The 21,364-nt window shown below is 38.8% G+C and overlaps 3 protein-coding genes across 10 annotated transcripts in view; 1 reads left to right on the forward strand and 2 right to left on the reverse strand.

The window, feature by feature from the left end:
• Positions 1 to 12,552, reverse strand: part of LOC116429552 (UNC93-like protein) — a 60,029-nt gene extending 47,477 nt beyond the window's left edge. The window contains exon 1 of the mRNA XM_031982612.2: positions 11,657 to 12,552. The gene's annotated coding sequence lies outside the window, so the exon portion shown is untranslated. The remainder of the gene's footprint in view (positions 1 to 11,656) is intronic.
• Positions 1 to 21,364, forward strand: part of rig (gem nuclear organelle associated protein rigor mortis) — a 40,721-nt gene that overhangs the window by 14,266 nt on the left and 5,091 nt on the right. The window contains exons 1-2 of one of the 7 annotated variants that reach the window (XM_031982592.2): positions 452 to 754; positions 21,035 to 21,349. In XM_031982592.2, coding sequence (XP_031838452.2) covers positions 719 to 754; positions 21,035 to 21,349 — 351 coding nt within the window. In that variant the 5' untranslated portion in view covers positions 452 to 718. Of the gene's footprint in view, positions 1 to 451; positions 755 to 10,018; positions 10,158 to 19,940; positions 20,315 to 20,550; positions 20,767 to 20,794; positions 20,946 to 21,034; positions 21,350 to 21,364 lie in introns of those variants that run through there. The other 6 variants (XM_031982594.2, XM_031982596.2, XM_031982591.2 and 3 more) reach the window with 6 other exon arrangements.
• On the reverse strand, positions 15,436 to 20,844 carry LOC116429553 (lipase 3). 2 transcript variants are annotated; one of them, XM_031982615.2, is made up of 8 exons: positions 20,716 to 20,844; positions 19,574 to 19,891; positions 18,425 to 18,605; positions 17,526 to 17,640; positions 16,890 to 17,133; positions 16,636 to 16,794; positions 16,327 to 16,554; positions 15,436 to 16,251 (listed from the first exon to the last, which is right to left on the reverse strand). In XM_031982615.2, exons 2-8 carry the CDS (start codon positions 19,712 to 19,714, stop codon positions 16,099 to 16,101), a joined length of 1,221 nt encoding a protein of 406 aa, XP_031838475.1. In that variant the 5' UTR covers positions 19,715 to 19,891; positions 20,716 to 20,844; the 3' UTR covers positions 15,436 to 16,098. The 2 variants fall into 2 exon arrangements, with proteins under 2 accessions (XP_031838475.1, XP_031838473.1); XM_031982613.2 differs by lacking the exon at positions 20,716 to 20,844 and adding an exon at positions 20,403 to 20,553.

The following is a 21,364-nucleotide window of genomic DNA, read 5'->3' on the forward strand; positions in this document are numbered from 1 at the left end:
GTTACACCTTTTTTTTTCGTTTTGCTTGTTTGTTTCTTTCCTTTTTTTTTGCGAATAAGAAGAGGCAAGGACGCTTCGAGTTTTCGTGCGTAGAGTGGACAAGACTACTGGTTTATTGGGGAAAAGTCTATATGTAAAATGTACACATACCATGTGCTAGTATACTCGAAGAGGTTAACTCTAGAACTAGCGCACCTATCAAAATGATTGATTTTAGTTTTTTCATTTTTGAATTATTGATATCTTATATGTGTTTAAATATTTCAAATGATTTTAGAAATGAGTAGTTTCAGTACAATTTTTATAAGAATTACATATTACATAATCGTATTAAATGCTCGCTAGTTCTAGTGTTAATACGAAAAGTGGCACCGGAACCAAGTTATATCATCGAGAGTAGCGGTTTTGCCTTCTGACGGCACGCTGCTTTGAAAAATCTTCGCGTTTGTTTTTCAGTGGTACGTGGTCACCGGTACACGCAATTGTAAATACACGTATAAAGGTGACCCGAATGATGCAAGAACCTCTGCCGTGTTTCTGTTATTGTTGCGCTCAAACAATACGCCCGAAGTCGGCTCTTCTAAGAACAACGAAAATACTCTTAGAACAGCGGGGAACGTTGCACGCGGACGTACGAGACAAGTTTTAATTGTAAAAAGTTGTAATCGTGATTTACGAGTGGTTAAGAGAGATACAAACAATAAGTGCGCGTGCCGGGATGTATCGAAGAAGACGCAGCCCGTTCAGGAGATTCGTAAGTAAACGAAAAATATCGAGTTGAGCCAGAAACATCTATAATTCTCGATTTCTAAATTTCTGTCGTTTCGTCCATTACACTTGCGCAACCGTTATTAATCTTAGTAATCATTGTTTAATTAGCGTCTACAAGATTCATCAATTTTTATGACGGAAGTTGCTTATGACTCAACCCCATTGTCTCTTCATTGTTACTGCTATTAAGAAAATCCGTGTCTCATTGGCTTTTTGACGGTTCAATGCTATTGTCAAGATCGGCGACGAAAACGACCTCCGTTCCATTCTTTCTCTTTATATTAGTAGTCTTCGCTGATAAATTCGAAGTGCGTACAGAACCTCGAATATCAATACTGTCGGTGACAATATCAATAACATCAGTTATAAAAACAAAATAAGCGTAAAGCATCAATCGAAAGACCCTGAAGAACACGTTTCCTAACTTTGTATTACACTTTAATCTCCAATATCAATGTATCCAACACTAGTATTCACATTATTACTCCAGTGTTATGAAATGTTATAAAGATAACTGAGTAACGAAAAAGCGTTTCGTTAAACCGAATGTCGTTTCGCCAATATCTAACGAGGACGTCCTCCCGCCGCGAAAGTGAACACGTCGAAGAAATCCATTGGAAGACCCTATGAAAAATCGCCGACCGGCGAGTTTAATCCCCGTCGAATACACGCTTAAAATATTTGTAAAATCTCATTCGAGCCTCGTTCAAATTCAATTACATTCCCCGCGCGCCGTTTTCATTTCGCGGATATTGAATATACCGGGGAAGCGACGCACGACAATTAGCAATTCGAGGCGGCCGTTTCGTCGAGGCGGGACTTTATCACCGGATGGATCCTCACGGATTTCGAAAACGCGCCTGGCAGTGTCGATTCGCGCGAGGAGGGAAGAAAGAAAAGAGGGAACGACGGGGAAAAAGGCAGACAGAAAGGAAACACGAGGAAAAAAATATTCAGAGAGCTGAAGGCTTTTACCCTGTAAGGTAAACGCCTAAATGAACGTCCGCGGCGAAAATCGTCTTATCTGAATGGCATTCCGCGTGTCGCATTCCTGAGAGTATATGCGAAACGCCCGTTTCACCGTTGAACGCCTTTATCGGCGCATCGAAATAAACGTGCGCGCGCGCAGGATATCACAGGATTATTATTGCGTGTAGCTGAATTCACGCGGTGAGTCCCGCCGCATATATTCCGCGCACGTTAGGTCCGTGAGCCAAAAATAGATTCATTCAAACGAGTGAAAACGCGAATGATCGCCATGAAACGGCCCTCGAATTATCGCGCCAACCGTGCACTGTCCGCCATTTTTCCCACCCAAAGTGCGATATCCTTTGAGAAAATTGCTCTTTCAATAACATTCGTCGTTATCCGCCATTATCGTTGCGCGCAAGGTCGGGATGATGCGTGCTCGAAGTTTTACACGTTTTCAAACGCTCGCTTTGCAAATTCGGGGAAATGTGCGATGGTAAGTGATAAAGAGATTTTAACGTTGACTGCCACTTTAGAAATGAAAGAAAAACGTGTAGAGTCTTCTTGAGATGTTTCCAGACGGCGTTAGAAAGAAACCGTTTGGATAAAATTGTACAACATGATTTTTTACATTTATTTCTGGCTTTCGGGTGAGAGCCGTGTCCACTAGGAATTTTTTCCCAACGTTTCGCCAGCATTGCAGCTGATTTTTTACGTAAACCTGAACATTAATTTTCTTAGCGACACAAAGAACAGAAGAGCGATCATTATGATCAAATTGGATTTTTTAGTTTTTGGTTTATCGAGAAAACTGTTTCAACTGCATAGGAATATCGATAAGCATTTACTTGGCAATCAAAGTAATGCTCTTATGAGACATTTTAAAGCAAATGTGCTTTTTTTATAAGACATTATAAAGAAGTCACTCTAATTTCTGGGTGATTCTAGTGTTAATGTCTGCATTCTCCCAATTTAAATAAACGCTCGATCAGTTTGAATCGAGCATTTCGCAGCGAACGTGACAATGTTTCGAGATCGTCGCGCACTTCCTATGATGCTTCCTGCAAGACGCGCGTTGTCCTTCTCGGAATGTTAACAACGGTATAGAATTTATTTCCATTTCTGTTGAACTATCGTTGAAATACTTCGTATCCAATATACACTGCTGATCAAAAGTTTGGCACCACTTGCATGTCTGATGCATGTTAGAAATTATTTACATACATTGAATCTTCCAATTTCTATCAGTTTTTATATTTAACTAATACATATCAACATATAAATACGTCTATGTTCCATTATTACGTGCAACAATTCTCAAGTAAAAATTATTTTAAAAAAAGACAGTCTCTATCTTAATCGACGTGCTGATTTCAAACTTCTGATCAGCAGTGCACATCACTTTATCGTGTCAAAAAAAAAAAAGAAAAAAGATTAGATTACTCGTCGGTACACTTAATTTTCGGCTCAGAAATCTGTCACTCTCAGCGCGCGGCACACCTTGCAAGACACCCTGTATGTATATATGCGACGGATTAGAAAGTCTTCGGGAACGATCGACTCGTAAATGCTTCAATCGTTTCACAACGAAATGCTCCAAGGCGCAAGCGTGCCGTCTACTATGCAGCCTTTACTGTGTCCAGCCTTGGAGTTACAGTCTCGTAATGCGGCGATCATCTTTCGACGAAAGCACGATTGCAAAATCTCGCAGAAACCACAACAGGTTTCAACGTAAACAACCGCTCTTAGACGATTCCAATTCGTGCAATATGGTTCGATGAATGAACCCCCGGTATCGCGGCTGACGATTCGTGTGCATTTTCGTGCAACGCGTTAATCCTGCGGATAAGCAGCGCGTCATTGTACCCGACGCCATTGCAAGAACCCCGATGGCATTTTCTTCGAGTTCAAGCGAATAGTGTGTGTAAAGATCGTTATCTTTAAATGGTAATCTAGCCTTACCGATCGTGTGTACTCGTTCATTTAGAAAATGGCACTGGCAGTGAAGAGTCTGAGAGTTATGCATTAAGATTTAAAGCTTTGCCCAGAAATGTCTCTAAATAGCAAGGCTCCAACGGTATGTCTTCTGGCCAGAATTATTTTAAAGAACAAATGTTATATAAATGTTGGCCAACGATCGACGTTCCAAAAAGGAATGTAGACTCAACAAACTTTCGAATATAATTTCATACATCTTTCCCTGTGAACCTTTCTTAATCTTAAAAGAATATACAAGAATATAAAGCGGTGTTTTATTGTTTCGTAGGACTTAACTGAAAACTCAACTCGAAACGGAAAATCATTTCATTTCACAACCGATACTCTATTTACTTATCAAACAGTCGATGCCTAACCGCTTGTCTTCTACTCCATCTTAAATTCTACGTTTAAACAATCAATTTTCGCCGCTCTGACCATTGATACATCGTACAACTTCGATCCAAACGTTTTCTTTCTAACCCCGTCTCCAAACATCTCAAGAAGACTCTACACGTTCTTCTATCATTGCTTCTCCCCGAAGACCGCTGGCTTTCTAGGCTAATTACGGGCGTCGTCATCGAGAATCTATCGCAAATGAAGCACAATAGGTTGAATGGCTGCACGCTCGATGTTCCCGGGGAACGCATGTAAAACAAGTTTTTATGTTACTGCTCGTAAATCTGCTTAAACGATCCGCGCCGCGCTTTATTTTTACCGGCTACACTACCGGCGCCGATTTCATTCCGAGGTCTTCGATCGTGCAACGAGGCGCGAGGTGAAGGCACCGATGTAAACACTGATTAGCCGGCGTGCCGGGTCGCTCTTCGGCCACGGACCGGGAAACGAAATCGCCAGGTAGCAACAGAGTAAAAAGTACGATTCGGAACGAGGAAGAAATCGGAGCGCGCCGCCAGCTGGGCCTTACACAATTAGCAACGGCGTGGAATCGGTTTTTACGAGGAACGAATGACCCAGCTTAATATTTCATCAGCGATTAACCCGTTCGCTGCCAATAACGAATATATTAGTGGTTATAAAATTGTTTAGGATTGCCAACACGAGTATCTTCGTTGCATTTTAAATGCATCTCTAGAATTTAACCCTTTGAGTGCTAAATAATTCCAGCCGGAACGTTCCGCGTGGACGGAATATTTTTTTGCTCATCTAAAGGTCGATAAATTACGTTAATTCCTACAATTAATTAAGTTGCAATTAAATTGTAATTCCTCGATCTCGACAAATTGAATAATGCTAAGAAACGCTTGTATTTATTAATCACGTGCACTTGTAATTTTCACCGCAGTACATGTGAGCTTAAAAAGATTGAAAAACGCATATGCGTGCATAGTCTACCGTGATGACTTTCACCGGATGCGTATATGCGTTCATAGCGCTCAAAGGATTAATATGATTAATATGTAATCCATATAAAAACTGAAACAATATATCTTTTTTCGGTTTCTTCGTATATTCGTTGTAGTATTCAAATGAAGCTATTTATTTTGAAGATCATTTCGGATATTTAACATTTTTTAGGTATTAATAATTGCGGAATAAAAATACTGAGGCCCGTTATTTTGACGAGTGCGGTAGTTTTAGCATTAATACAAAACAAAATGAATTGAGAATGCTAATAAAATCGCATTTTTTGTGCTGACAGCGAATTTGTTAAAATGAGATTTGTCATTGCGATGAAAGCATAAACGTTAACAGTAGATATACGGAACCTCGACTTGATACGTCAGTTTGACGTATACTGGGTTTTATGAGCGTTGTTTAGTGAAAGTTTATGTCGATTTTGATTAACGCGAATAGGTGTCCCAATAAACCGTCGTTCAAGCTCTATTTTCCAAGATTTGTATGAACGAACACCTAGCTTTCTAGAAACAATACAATGAAATACAAAGTACAATGAAACTACGCATTAATGTTGAATTTTGTATATTAAACGGCTACTATTCCAATTTTGTTGAGAAGTAAATTTTTGGGTGGAAGATTAGATTGTCGTTATCGTGGGAAAGCGGTTGTTAGTTGATAAATGTAATGTGGTTAGTGTAAACAATGTAGTACAAATGATCCCACGATTATTGATTTTAGACTTTTCTCTTTAAAAAGCAAGGATACTTCTAAGTGGAATGACATCATGTTTCCTTGCACTTCGAATGCATCTGTAAATAAGTAGGTCTCGCTTCGGCTCTCCATTAATGTTCGCCAGTTTTTCGCGGGAAAAAAAACTATGTTATCCTGTCAACGTGAACGCGAGTCCCGCCAGTATACACAATGCCGCTGAATGAATGAGCGCTGTTACAAAGACCGGTAATCATGTGAATATTCGATTAATTCACACAAACAGTGGCTGATTAGACTTTACCGTCAGTGTGTGTTGACTTCCGGTTGCGAGTCCTAGGACACGTTCGAGGAAAACGTAGTTTCGCGAAGCTTGTCATTTTATCACGCCGTTGTAGCATACATTACACTCCCCCCACGAGGCTAATGTTTCAAAGATAAATGAAAACGATCGATTTCTGGAAGCAATGTACTTAATTATAATTCTGGAAATTAGACCAATGTATATCACTAGAAAAAATTATGGTAATAAGCATTTTTCTTACACTCCATTTAAAATGAACATTCGAGAAATATTTATTATCGAGTATACACGAATACAACGAACATCAGAAACTGTTGTATAGTTACAAACTTCTCAATGCTATTTTATAAAAACGAAGGTTCAAAAACGTGTGCGTTTGAATAAAAATATTTAATACCGTTATTAATTAGATAATAGTTTGAGATAAGTATTATGAATCTAAATAATTAACAATCGTTCCTATTTATTTGTTTTCACTATGAAAGAATAAGTTAGTGTCAGTTACCGCGTTAAATCTCGACGAAAATATTTCGCCCGCACGTTCACGTATTAACCCGTAAATCCAGTGAACCAGTCGTTAACACTAAACGTACCGCGACCGGTCAAATGTCCGGTTTTAAAATTCGATTGAAAATTCCGGGCTTTCTATTGCCCGTTTAACTTTATATCAGTTCTTATATTGTCCGATGAATTAGTTTTTCTTCTCTAACTTGTTTACCTTTATTTTGCAATCAGAATTCATCTCGTTACCTTAGAAATAGGTATGTACAAAGTGTCGGTACGTTTAGTGTTAATCAGTCAACTGCGTTTGACGAGTATACACGTCATCTTAAAACTTGAAATGATACTAAGTCTTTCAACGATGAATTCTTTATTTTTTCATATAAACTTAACGTAATTTTTCTTTGTTTTGCTTTGGTTTTTCACTAAAATATACCCTAGATGCATTCGCGTTTGATGATTACATATATCATTTTTTCATTTTATTGCGCGCAAAACGAGAGATTCTTCAAACTAAATTCTACAGTTAACAGGTTAATGTTCGCGAACCTGAATGTCTCCTCGTGCCCGGCGAATTCGCGAGTGTTGCGAACGCCGAACGCGCGAAATGCCGCAATCTAATAGGCAGGTGCCACGCGATCTAGTCCAACGCGCGTCTCTCCCGTTTTAAATCGTCCTCCGAAGGTTGATCGGCATCAGCATCTTTACGAGATCACCAGTTTTAGTAACGGGCACGATCCCATTGAGAAACATCGTTCTGCACAAAGATGGAAACCTTTCCGAAGCGTCTGGCCGTGTTCGACGACCGTTTGCTTGACCGCACGTCTTGTCGTTGCGATGAGTAATCCGAAGGAATCAAATACGTTTCGCCAGTAACAGAATTAATGTTCGATTTACGAACGTTTCTTGTACATTTTATTGTAAATAGAACCGATACGAATCGTATCGTCTTTCCTTCGATGATAAAGGAACAAAAATACTAAAACGTTATACAGTGATACCTCGACTTGGGAACTTAATTTGTTCCAATCCGAAGTTCGTATCTCAAAATCCAGTCGTCCATTATATTATGACTCGGGATTATAAAAGCATCATCGTTTCTCGAAACTAAGTTCGTATCTAAAGGTCAAAATAGAGTATGAAAAAAGTTCGTGTGTCGAAAAGTTCGTAAAACGAGGTATCACTGTACTAATAAAAAGTAAAAAAGAATCATTAAATCTTGCGTTTGCTAATAGAAAATAAGAAATAAGAAATGAAGAATGTAATACTGCAAAATAATTTTATGTCGATTCGATTCGCCTCGGTCTATCCTATAATTTCTAGAGAAATAGCTGTTCATTTGTTTGAATTTCGAAAATTACAGTTTAAAAAATAAAGAATTACTATTCTCATAGTCGCATCAATCAAAATCGACATAAACTTTCGCCAGACAATGTTCGTAAACTTCAACATCCAAACTGACCGTGTCCCATAAATCTAGTGCTAAATACCTGCGCCATTGTTTTCGCTATCGTTAGATTCCCTGCTTCGCTCAAACTACCGCTGCGCAAACAATGGATTGCGTGGAATTTTTCTACGACTGAACGCTTCTCGGTACGGATGTTAACGATTCCATAATCATTAACAAACGAAAAGTTGCCGGACCACCTGCCGAACGCGATCGATTTGAGTCGACCGATATCAAACCATGCGACATCGAATTTGTGCTCGTTCCGACCGTCTTTTATCGGTCGTTTCCTATCACACACTCTAAACAGAGCGGAAAATTAGGGGCCGACGATAAAGACGCCGATCGGCCGATTTTCAGCCGCTTCGAACCGGTCGAGAGGACGAAAATCCGTTTCCTAACGATAACTCGATACGCCGACTATCGAGAGCCGTGATTGTAACGCTGTTTCGTTTGCATTCCTGCATTGTGTGTCATTTCGGAGCAGTTACACGCGCAATTATACGCAACCGAACCGCGGCGGGGGAGGTTTCTCCGAGCGAAACGCGGACAATCATCGGTCACAATGCGGTGTTTACTATATAAAGAACGAGAGTACGACCAATCCGTGCGACGATTTTTCTGAAAATCTTTTGTTCGGCCGCACATGCGTGTCGTTGCCCCATTCTTAGACTTCCAATGTGCAAAGTACCGATTACAGTGCACTTCGTGAGATCAATGTGTTTTTAACCAGTTAGCTGTTTCTGACGAGTATACTCACGAAGAAATGGCAAGGTTCTGCGTTATGACGAGTATACTCGTCCAAAAACAGCTAACTGGTTCAAGGAATATTGATTTTCGAGACAATCAATTTTATAGGTACATATTACTCGAATGAAAATTTTTGAAAAAATTGTTTGTTGATATGAACACGTACTCATACGAATAAGGTACATTTCAAAGAGGTTGCAAGAGCTAAGTGGTTAAACGCCGGAGTTCCCTTCTCATCGAAAGCTAAGTCGATTTTAATTTCATTTCATCATTGCTTGGCGATTATCAGCTGCAAATGCGTTGAGATTCAGTTTTGTAATTATTAATTTGTATGTAGGCACCTTACACTTCTCTGTTGCTATTTTTTCAGTGACGTAACACGGGAACACGAAGCATATTTAGCTTCGTACATAAAAATTTTTTGCCCCAGAGCCCGTAACTGCATTTCCTGCCGCAAAAACTGAGCCATTTAGAGTCGGAAACCACCTGTAGAATGTTATTGTCGGACACATTAGCGTGTTCCCAATTTTTTCACAATCGATTACGCGATTCGTGTGAATTGTATTTTTATGCGCAGATGATGAGGCTCTCGTCGCGATCAAGAAGAATTCCGCGACGTCGCGATGCAATGGAATTCTTGCCGTAATCAAAAATTTCTAATAATTCAGTTTACATCAGAAACGAGTAAAATTCCTAGCAACAATCTAAAATTTCCGATAATTCAATTTCCATCGCGAACGATCACAATTCCTAGCAACAATCCAAAACTTCCAACGATTCAGCTTCCATCACATATGAGTAGAATTCCTAGCAAGAATCCAAAAGTTCCAACGATTCTGTTCCCTTCGCGATCGAGCAAAATTCCCAGCAACAATTCCGAACCCTCAACAATACGATTTTCGTCGCTATCGAAAGAAATTCCTTGCGACGATCCAGAACGCTGTAAGATCCGATTTTCGTCGCGATCAAGCGAAATTCTTCGCGGCTAAGAACGTGAAGGATCGCGGCCCGTTCCTCCGCGGGATCACGGCCCGCTGTCACGTTACAAAACGATTCCGGTATGCTCGCGTGTGTCGTTTACGCAAAATAGCCCCCGCAGCTGATTCCTTATCACCGTACTGCAACTTCTCGAATATTCGCGCTGTGGCGGCGACGGACGGCGGCGAACAACGAACGACTGCTACGTTGCCTTCGACTTCCCGCTATCGGGTCGCCAAACCGAACCGAACCGAACCGAATAGGCGATCGTAAAATTCAACGCAAACTCGCTGGTTGTCCGCGAGTGGGACACGTCAGTTTGCGATTGAATTACCGTTACCCGCGTCTCGAATTCGGTGATCCTCGACGGAGGACCTGGCGCGTGCACTGGTATGTACTTCGCGATAAACCATTGTTCACGCATTGTTCTTTGGAAACGGTACGCCTCGTATGCAGGTCAGAGCGATTAATTCCACTTCTTTAATGGTCTCGAACTTCAGCGCTACACTGCTTAATTGATTCTCCATGTACGCAATATGATCGGCATTTTCCACTTTTCATTAGACAGAGTTAATCACTTTGGCCAACATCGATATGATTAGTCACGCGAGTACACTTGTTTTCATTATTTGGAATTTTCCTTTCTAAACTCTTCGTCTCTCGCGCCTCCCACTTGTCGTGACGAATTGGCCAATTATCTGTGATAATCGAATGGTTAATTGAATCTTTGCACTTCTCTAGTGATGATCGTGCTAACATTGTAATCGTGTGCCAACCTGTACCGCGATTTCAGCAGAAACAATAAATTCTTAAGCGACATGATGCGTACCGTTTGCAAGTGGCTTATGCACATAATTTGATGCTCTATCTTGATTGTACGACCGCGCGAGGACAATGAATTATGATGCTCCCTCGCAAACTTTGCGCCGATTTCAGTAGGTTACGAAGGCGCCGTTCGGTTAAGACGAATGGAAATTTTCGTCAATAACGCCGTTATGTTCGACGATCTCTCGACATCTATCATTATCACTTTCACTAAAGAATATTCCGTCTGGTTAACCGTTAAACGTAAATGCCAAGACGTTCCGCGGAAGCTGGCTGTCCGCGCCAAAAACATGCGCAGGAAGTTACGACTTCGTTTGAACGTTCAGCGCGAAAATTACGTTCCGCAAAAGAAGATTTGCAGATTAACGCGTAAACTGCCGCGCAAATCTCAAACGTTTCATTTGAGATTTTCGTAAACAGTTATTCGTAAACGCTTATTCTTTCGTAGGAAAGGTAAACAGGAACAGTTATTAATTATTCGACATCGCAATCGTTACGCATTTCTATTCAACATCGGTTATCTTACGTGTTATAATTCTTTTCTATCGATTCAGAAGCGTCGGTTATCGGTGACCGTCACAACAGTAAACGCGCTAATTAGCAGAATCGGAAAAGAAACTACCAAACGAAAATACAAACGGAAGCAGAGCGCAAGACATATTCGAATTCTGGTCTTCGACTAGTGCACGATCCGCGACGATATCTCTTACAGTTAATTTTCGTTTCACCGACACACGTCACAATTTCGTGTCGCGAGCTCGACAACCTGTTGCCGCCGCCGTTTTCTGTGTATCCCCGATTTCTCGCGGCGGCGGCGACGACGTTTTCCACATCGGCTCCGCTCGAACGCCGATACCCGACGGCTCGAAATGAATGAGGTCGACAGTGATAAATATTAAGTAACTGTGCATATGCGGCTTCATTACGCGGGGCTAGCGCCGATATACATACGTCCGGGCGTGAGCCAATGGAAAAACCGAGCGTTCACCGAGCTGCCTCGAATTTCGGCGGACTCGGAAACCGCTCCGAAACGACGGGGTCCCGTTCGATCGGTGGACACTTACGTTTTAACGATGCGATCCTCTTCCAGCCGCGCGGCGAACGATCTTCCTCGTCGTTCTCCTCTTGTGGTGTCTTCTAATTCCTCGGCCGACACCTTTCAGTGGTCCTCTCCGGGACGCGCGAGTACTCCAACTGGTATCGCGCGCGCGCGGTGTCGCGATCGGTTCTCGACAAACGGGAGCAACGAATCCGCGGCTGGTTTCCCTCGAATCCGAAAATCCCTCGGTCCGGCTCGGCGAACGAGAAAAAAAACCCACTCTCGAGGCGCGATCGTGTCCCGACAACGCTGATTTTTCCTATCCTCCGCTCGTTGCTCCTTCTGCGTTTGGCGGACTCACCGAGGAGGATCGTGCCTGGCGCCGATGCACATCGGGAGGAAACAATCGACACGAGGAGCACGAACCGTCGTCGCGAGAGAAACGACGGGACCCGGGCACAGAACGTCGACGCAGCGGCGATTATTCCGTTCGTTGACGAGCGCGGGGGGGTACGGGCCGGCTGGGTGGGACGGTTGGGGAGGAGAAAAAGCGAAGAGCCGAAATGAAAACTGAAAAAGCGAGGTTCAGCTACATCCGAACTGTTCGGGGGTTCGGAGACAACTGAGCCTACCGGCGGACTTTGGAATCGGTGAGCGGTTCGGTTCGCCGACTCAACTTCTCGAGTTCGAGCCCGTCGTGACCGTTGTTTTCTCTGTCTCTCAATACACGGTACACCAAGTGCACGGTACACGCGGCGCGTTCTACCTTCGCGGCGAGCCTCGCTTCTGTTCCTCCTGTTCTCCTTCTGCTCCTTTTGTTCCTTCTGCCCATGGCTTTTCTGTATTACTAGCCTCGCCTCGCCTCACTTCGCCTCGCTTCGACTCGCCTCGTCTCTCCAAACAGCAGATCCGCGCGCGAGGCAACCAACGAACGAACCTCCACGCACGCACGTGCGTGTCTCGTGACTTGATCGTCCCGAGGATGGGTGCGTGAAAAATCGTGTTCGCACCCTGCTCCGGTTGGGGCCCGGGTCCTCCACGAAAACTTGACACCCGCGCGCGCTCCCGCTGTTAGCTACCTCTTGATGGAACGATAAGGTACACTGCTGGAGACTGAACGTTTACGATTAATTTCTGCTTTCTCGAGAAATGGTTGACTCGGTAGAACCGAGTTTGTCTTTTCGTTCGATTGGTTTCGAATTCTTTTTAGAGTTGAGCTTTTTTAAGGAGCAATGCAACATTGTATAAAATTATAGGAATTTTATGTGAAAATATATGAGAGTGTAGAAAACATAGAAACTATAGAAATTATAGAAAAAAGTATAGAAATACTATAGAAAACTGTATAAAGCTATATAAAACTGTAGAAATATTATATATAACTATATAAAACATTTTAGGATTTTCTGTTTGTGCCTTGAAATCGAAAGTTGTGTGATTTGTTTGTAAACGAATAGAACACGTTTTAATTGTCAGTAGACAGATATAGTTTCTTAGTTGTATTATGGTACATACATTCATTTTATCATTTTTATTATTGCCACCTCGTTGAGATACTTAGTTTTCTATTTAAACCAGAAAGGTATTATTAAATTGATTTGCAAACAGTTGACGTCTGATGACTCGCTGGATCGAATGTCTCCTCGGTACTTTCGTGCAAAAAGATAAATCCGTGGATTCATTCTCATAAATCTTACGTTGGAAACGTTTTTGTCGCAGGAAAAGAGAACACATGCTGTTGCAGTGCATTCTAACACGATTCTCAAACTAATTATTGTCAGTTTTGGAGATACGAGCATAAACAAGAATTCAATCTTATTCATCGTACTTACAATTAATAGGAAACGTTTGGGTTATAGATTACTCAACCCGGTGGCCGTAAAACAGCCATCAATCGGTTACTATTAGATTTCATGATTATAAGCTACAGTTATTGTCTTATTTATTCTACTACAATCTTAACGCCAATTTAACAGAAGTGTAATTAACACCTACAAAATTTGCATAACATTACACGCGTAGGATTAAAAATATTCCTGCTCACACCACAGAAACCAAGCCCTAGCTGCGATAACACGTACAGGTAAAAGTTGTCTAGGATCAGCTCCCAGATAACATATTTCAAGGTCATCGTTGATGAGGCTTTCCCAAATAACTACCACCTTTCTCTGTACTCCAGCAAACAACATTGTCCTTCGAGCGGTGACTCATGTGAAAACCATACAGCCTCGCCTATCGATCTGTACTCGAACTAAATTAAGCCACATTCCACGAAATCCTTTTTCTCTCGCTCGTTATCCCGTTCCACGATTATTCAAATGAACGCTGTCCATAAATTCCCATCCGTGTCCTATTAAGCGCGACATGTGTCTTCGCTCAGTCGCTGACTCAAATAATAATCACGCGGTCGAATTAAAATTCACTACCGTTCGAATAATTACGAACGGTACTCCGTATGATAACCATATTAAAGTGCAGGAAAGGCCGCCACCGGCGGTGCACACGGACGGTGCATACGAGCGCGTTAATATGCCTCCTTTGTTGTGCAGCGAATTAGTACGTGATCGGTGGCCACTGCGCGTCCTGTCGGTGCCGCAACCGACTGGACGCAGACGTTTCTGGTGAGAAGTGTCGAATTGCTTCCGAAGAGTTTTATGGTTTCTAACCTGGGAAATCTGGTCGCGCCGGCCGAGCGACCTTGCCCCTTTCTCCCGTGCTATGAAAATTTTCCTCCTATTTCGTCAGAAAAACGGAACACACGTACTGTGTGTTGTTCACGAGAAGAGCTCCGAAACAGCGTAGAGGCAAAATGGAAGCGGTCTCTCGCTATGTTTATTGTAAAAGCTAATTAATTAAATCCGCTTTCCTTACAGGGATCATCTCCTGAACAACCCTCAGTTACAGGCATATGCGCGCCAACCGAGGGGGGAATTCGAAGAGTTTGCTACCGTTCGCGGGAAACGCGTCCGTTCCGTCTTCCTGTGCCGCGCCGGTGATGCAACGAGGATCTAGTACAGACGACGTAACAAAATCCAAAGCTCGTATGTTAAGTTGATCCTTGAAGCTATCCCCGAGGGACCGTTCGCGTGCCCATCGGTATTTTTCCATTGCACAATCGCCGACGGAGCCCATCGCCGGCCGGCTGATAAAAGAATTCTAGGGACACCTTGAACAGAAACGACACCACACCTCGGATGGGTGTTTTTAAGGGTCCCTTCTACACGGAATACGAAAACGAGCGGACGTTTCCCGTCGGTTTCGACAGTGCGACGACACGATCTTGTTTATCGGGATGTCTGATCGAGAAAGAAACAGGGGCGGCGGATCATTGCAAAATTGCTTTATTATTCGTTACATCGATATTTTGTCGTCTGGAATAGAAATTTGTGGCTGAAATTTAACCAAGTAGGCCATGGCTTTGTAGGCCAATCCGTGGGATTATGACATCAATACATTTTACGTAACGCCCGTTGAACGACAAACGCCTAAGTTGGGTTAATATTCAGGATGCACCACCGAATCGATCAACCGAGCAGATTATTCACGAGCTCCGTCATTCGCACGTTCGAGAGATATCCTGCTCGGAGAATAAGAGATCGGCACGGGTTTCGATTTTCGGGCGTGATCCTTCGTAGCTTGAACGCCATTTTCTTTTCCTTTTTTGTTCTTGGATTGATGAAAGTGATCTTGATTCGGAATGAAAATCGGTTACCGTATGAAATATTGCGCATTGTTTTCGACTGTGCCAATGTTTTGTATTCATCTTTACGGGGACTTTAGTAATGAATTATTGACTGTTCAATGTGATTCGAGATTCGAATTATTTTATTTAAATACGTGTAACGGTTACATGCCAGAATTTACGTTAATAATATTATATATTATGAACTAAAAAGAACCAACTACGTAGTTATACTATTCTTTTAATTGAGACATTCAGTTAAAACCTAAGAATATTGTGTCAAGCGAGGAAACCGCAGAAGAAAGATGAGCAATCGTAAAGACATAATTACGAAATTCGTCATGCCAAATGCTTTGCAAAAACAGCACGTAAAATAATAATAATACGGTTTATTGTCAATTATCATGAATACTTTATCACCTGATTAAGATCGTTATGGATTAATTTTGTAATGGACTTTGCATATTTAAGCGTAATAGTTTGCATTTGGTTGAGTAATATCGCAGTTTATTTATATAAATTATATAATGCAATATTATAAATAATGATATACTACAACATAACAACCGAATATTCTTAATGAACTCAAATAAACATTTGTGTAAATATTTCTTTGCTTCAATTATAATTTTCAATCATTAATTATGTAAATTATAAAAATTATAAAAACTAAATAGATCATAAAACGAAGAAACGAAGGAACTTCGGCGACATGTTTGTCTTCTTACTTATTCCATCTATTATGGCAATGCTATAACTTCTTATGTATTATATATAAGCGTTTATCATACACCACGGCTCAACAGAACAAGTATTTTTTTATAAACTAATTGTGGAGCATTATTGGCCCACAAAAAATCTATGTGGTTGAACTTCTTATATGGCACTTTGTAGACCATTGCCTGTTGCGGTAACTCATGCACTAAACGCGCTACATCCTGCAAAAAAAACATCGTCAGTACTATATCATATATATATACTCATAAATCTATAAAATTCTATTCTATACATACCTCAGGAGCAGACAACCAATCATTACTACCACAGAACATTACAATTGGTACCGTAATCTTCGACAAGTCATAATTAGGTGGTGAAGTGCTTTTATAATAAAGTACATTTCGTAATGGGCCATAATCAAATTGCCTGAAGTATCCGGATTTAATTTCTTGGGCGTAATGGATCATAGTCTTAGTTGAGGTACCCGCTGGCGTATGGTTCAAAATCGTGGGCAACAACGACTGAAATTTAAATAAAACACCGTAACACGCAATACTCGCATACAATGTATCGCGCAATAAATGGCTTTATAAAATAATTACATAATCAAATTGGTCCGCGTCGAATCCAGCAATAATGAACATCATGTTGGCGCAAATCTTGTTTTGCCAAGAAAAAACGTCGCACATAGTTTTTGCCAGAAATTTAATAACTTTACTCTGTGGCAGGAATTCGGTTTCTCCGAGCAGAGAGAAAATCGTCTGATTTTTGAAAGGAAAACAGATAAATTGTTTCAAATCGTATATCTGAAGAACAAGATGCAAAAGACACGACGAGAATCCGTCGAACGTATTACCTTAAAATTTGTTGCTATTGGTGCAAAGTATTTCAAAGGGCTTTCCACATGCTTCATGTAGACCACTGGGGCCAAATTATACACGGACTGCAGATACTTTGTCACTTCCGGCCGCTCGGTAGCCATCACATAGAAACATGTTGTCCCCATAGAGAAACCGATGTACGCTCTCAGATTCTGTTGTTTGTATTGTGCTACATGTTTGATCATCGCTGGTAAATCGTAAATGCCTGATTCATGCCAGCTGTAGGGACAATTAAAAAAAAAACATGATGGAACCTGGATTATCAAAATTAAACAGAAGATAAGAAGATTAATCGGACGACAATGTTTGAATCCAAAAACTTGCGTTCATTTTGCAATATTCAAGTGTGAAGCAAGAATGAAAACCACATTAAACCATAAACTGAATTATTCAGTTTGTCTCTTCAATTCTTTTTCTGATCGGTTTATTTTTTTTTTAAAGACTGACGAAACGTTTTCGTCTTGCGCTTCGCGTGAGTCGCATGAGAAGCGATAAAAGTTTCACGTTAAAAGTCCACACGTATTATTACAACATAATATTTTCCTATTGTCGTTCGATCATCCGTTTATCGAAATCTTTCAATCGCAACAACGATCATTTACTAAGAATACCTGAAGTCCCAAAACTTAGGGTCGAGAGTAGTCAAACTAATATGCGCCCTTGAATAAGTATTTCCACGGAAATTACCAAGCCAGACATCGTAACCTTGGTCAGCTAATAGATAAGCTACAAAAGAAAATAACGAAATAATATGCTAACAATCTTAAATTATTAAACATACGGGACAGAGTATTAATAGGATCTCACGCTTTTTAACTGTACAGCTTTCAACGAAATGGATAAGGAACACTTAGAAAATACAAGATTTGTCTTAGACGTCAATATATAATAATATGTACGTCATTCCAAATATTAGTCTATAAATTAAACCAATAAAGTTTTGTACAACATTAATGATGTTTATTCGCACCATTCGGAATAATTTCCTTCGGAAGAAATACTTTGTTTTAGGTCATTTATGATGCTTCACTATCAAATAGTCTGAACAACTTTCTTTGCTTTAGATTGAAAACGAAAATAAAAGAAAATCAATTCTATATAATTTTGAACATTCAAAACTATTTCAAATAATTTGCAATAAGAACCGTCAATTCGTTTCAAAGAGTGATCATCGCAAACCTTTAATTTACAATTCTTTTCGTAATAGAAAAATAATAATTTACATATTACTATTTCCATATTACATTGTTGATATTACCATTTACATATATATTACATATGAATCGCGAAAATTGTTTATTGTTTATTCTTCACTGCAAGTTTGATTATAACGCACGAGCTCATTGCCGTTCATAAATTTCAAACAACTGCGTATGCTACTTGAAGTGAATCTAGGTAATGCCCGATTGTACTTATCTCGTTAGTATTTCTTTTTATCAAAGTATATGAATAATTCAACGCTCAGCAACTTAAATTCTTCTGCAATTCATAAACAAATAAATGTTTATACCGAGAGCTTTTCCTTTTCCAAGAATAACCCAATCAGCGGAACTACCAAGTACACCATGTTGCAAGAAAATCGCAGGTGATCCGGGATTCCCACGGATTCGATGCATTGTTAAGAGGTAGCCGTCTTCCGTTTCCACAGTATGAGCTTCAGCTGGATATCCTTCCTCCGTTATCATTTCCAACTGAAAAATGCAATAAGGTGTCATAAAATGATACCTTAGGAATGACAACGTCAATAATAATTATCATTTATGAATCGTAAAAATATATTACGATAAATACTGCCATTTATATTTATTTGAATATACATCCCACAAATTAATATTTGATTTCATGTCTAATTTTTCTTTATGAGACAGTAATTTTTTCATTTCGTTGAGATTAACTGTGTAAGTTAAGTCATAGGTCATTATAGATATCTAATCAAAAAGAAATATGATAATAGCCGTTTTATATTATACGTCTACATATATACAAATACAAAGTATTGGGTTTGTCGTTTACAGCATTTGGAAAATATTTATTTTCTGTTATTGAGTACGCAACGTTTGATTTAAATTAATTATATTAGAGTTGTAAATATATTACTCGATTAAATCGCAAAATATTTAATAAGTAAAATGTAATTTAAAAGGAAGAAAAGGAATAACATAATACATTAAAAATTCAATTCAATTAAATAATGAAATATGTATATGTTTTAACAAATTTTGGTACATTTTTTATATTTTTTAATTAGCAAATATTTCTTGTATTCTGCTTCTTGCAGATTAATTTGCAGAAATAAAAATGTCTATACACGCATACTCTGCGTGGAAGCAAATTTTAATTTTTGTCAGATTTGCATGAAATTAAATTATTACATATACACTAGGAAGCTTAAAGTAGTAATTATTCGCCATTTAATTACGTATTAATGACTGTACGCTGATCTTTTTTTATTTATTTAAAATATAATCTCATTTATGACATTGAAAAATTAATCGCGTACAAATATTATTATTTTTAAATAGTTACACAATAACACAATTCAAATATCCATCTAAAATACTTTAAGGCCCTCTATTGCTTTTCAAAATACCAAATACTTGTTTCGTAACAGAAGCGGCAATTTTAAAAGAAAAATAATAGTTTAAGAAATTCTACTTACCGTGTTAAGATTATCATTCGATCTAGAACTTGATGGAATCATATTATCAAAATCAGACGATGTTGTGTTAAGTTCCTCGGCAATAGTAGAAACGATGCATGAGCATAAAAGTACGACGATTAACCCCGTCATTTTGAACATTTTTATTTTTCACAACACAAACCCGAAAAGACAATGTGACAATAAGCAGTATAAACTTTATGTAATTTAATTTGTTACAAATGTAACTGTTGTCCAGTAATTATAATTGTTCTTAACTATTGTGGTTATGTGTCAATACTATTAATCCAATGTCTATCAATGATGATGAAGTACTGTCTGAAATACAGATAGCACTAACTTTATATGCATAATTTATACCCTATAATTAGTCACTGACGTGATTCATTATTCCCCGCATTACTATCCTATCGTGTTAAACAATTCATTTATTTACTTTTTTTATTAAAGATAGCAAATTTCCCCTTTACCGTACGTCAATTTTATGACGTCAGTACGATTTATAAATGCATACGGACTTTATAATATCTGAATTTGTTAATATATATTGTGTCTTTTCTTGATATTTTTCAATATTCAAAACTGGAAATATTTATTTTAATTTCTGTTCCAGTAACTTATACTTATCTGTACCACATATATTATTAATAATACATATTAAATACAAAATAAAGAATCAAAATTTTGGCGGCATTTTTTCATTATAGCTTAATAAGATAATCACATAAAATTCATTAGCAAGTAACTATCAAATAATTTTATACAATTCAATAAAATTAGTTTATTAAAAAACAATAATAAATCAATGATTATGAATATATTTCCTCACTTTGGTTTAGATTATTTGTTTTCAAAAACATATCACTGTCACATTTTGGGGTTATGTTTTAAAAAATTTTATACGCATACAAAGATGTTTTCCACTGTCTTCTTCTTCGGGGAATCATATTAATATACTTGTTAAATAACAGATATTTCAATTATCTTGCGAAAAAAGTTTTAAAAAGAGCAAAACTTTCGAACGAGGAAAGTTGCGTGCTGTATATGTTTAGTAAACGTTATCATTTGAAACTTTGTATAACGTGTGATACAATATACATTGTAAATACTCTTATGAATAAATACATATTAATAAAAATTACTTTGTTGTAAAATATTCCGTAAACTTATACGGTGCATTAAGGAAAAAAGAGGTGACTTTTTAAAAAATGACATTAAGAAGTACTTTCAATAAAGAAGTATATATTTCGATATAGGTTTGATTGCATATGTCTGTTATACTGGTATCGAAAATAATTCAATAACATTATTTGTATTTCAAATATTATAAGATCAAAATAACTATTTTATACAAAGCATTTTAAATTAACGAGTAAAATACGCTTAAACTTAAAATTCTATAAATATATAATAATACTTATTTTGTACTGTACTTTAAAATAACTTATATTTTAATTTCAGCATAGTAAAATGAATGAAACTACTTTACCCCCTTCACCAAATTGGTATTTAAGCAATATTCTAGCTTGTTCTTTTAATGGAACTGTTGCATGGGGTGCTAGAAATACAATTGTTGTCGTTAAATCTAATCAAAATGAAAAAGCATTACAGTATTCCATAATACAACATGCTCACAAAAACAGGGTGACTTGTATTGCTTTCACTCCTGAATTTGAGGAAGCAAACAATAACTTAATGGCTTCTACAGGAGATGACATAATTAAAGTATGGGATTTAGAAACATTATCTGTAGTTTATAATTATTCTTTCGAAACAGTAAGTTTATACTTT

This window comes from Nomia melanderi, chromosome 4, assembly GCF_051020985.1.
Source record: "Nomia melanderi isolate GNS246 chromosome 4, iyNomMela1, whole genome shotgun sequence".
Taxonomy (NCBI): Eukaryota; Metazoa; Arthropoda; class Insecta; order Hymenoptera; family Halictidae; genus Nomia; species Nomia melanderi.

What these genes read in the sequence shown, in the direction of transcription:
- LOC116429553 (XM_031982615.2), bottom strand. Translation starts at nt 19,714, where the DNA reads ATGTTCAAAATGACGGGGTTAATCGTCGTACTTTTATGCTCATGCATC. An exon ending in TGGAAAAGGAAAAGCTCTCG is followed by an intron (nt 17,641 to 18,424) that starts GTATAAACATTT and finishes TTTCTTTTGTAG; the next exon opens with CTTATCTATTAGCTGACCAA. An exon ending in CAATAGCAACAAATTTTAAG is followed by an intron (nt 16,795 to 16,889) that starts GTAATACGTTCG and finishes TTCAAAAATCAG; the next exon opens with ACGATTTTCTCTCTGCTCGG.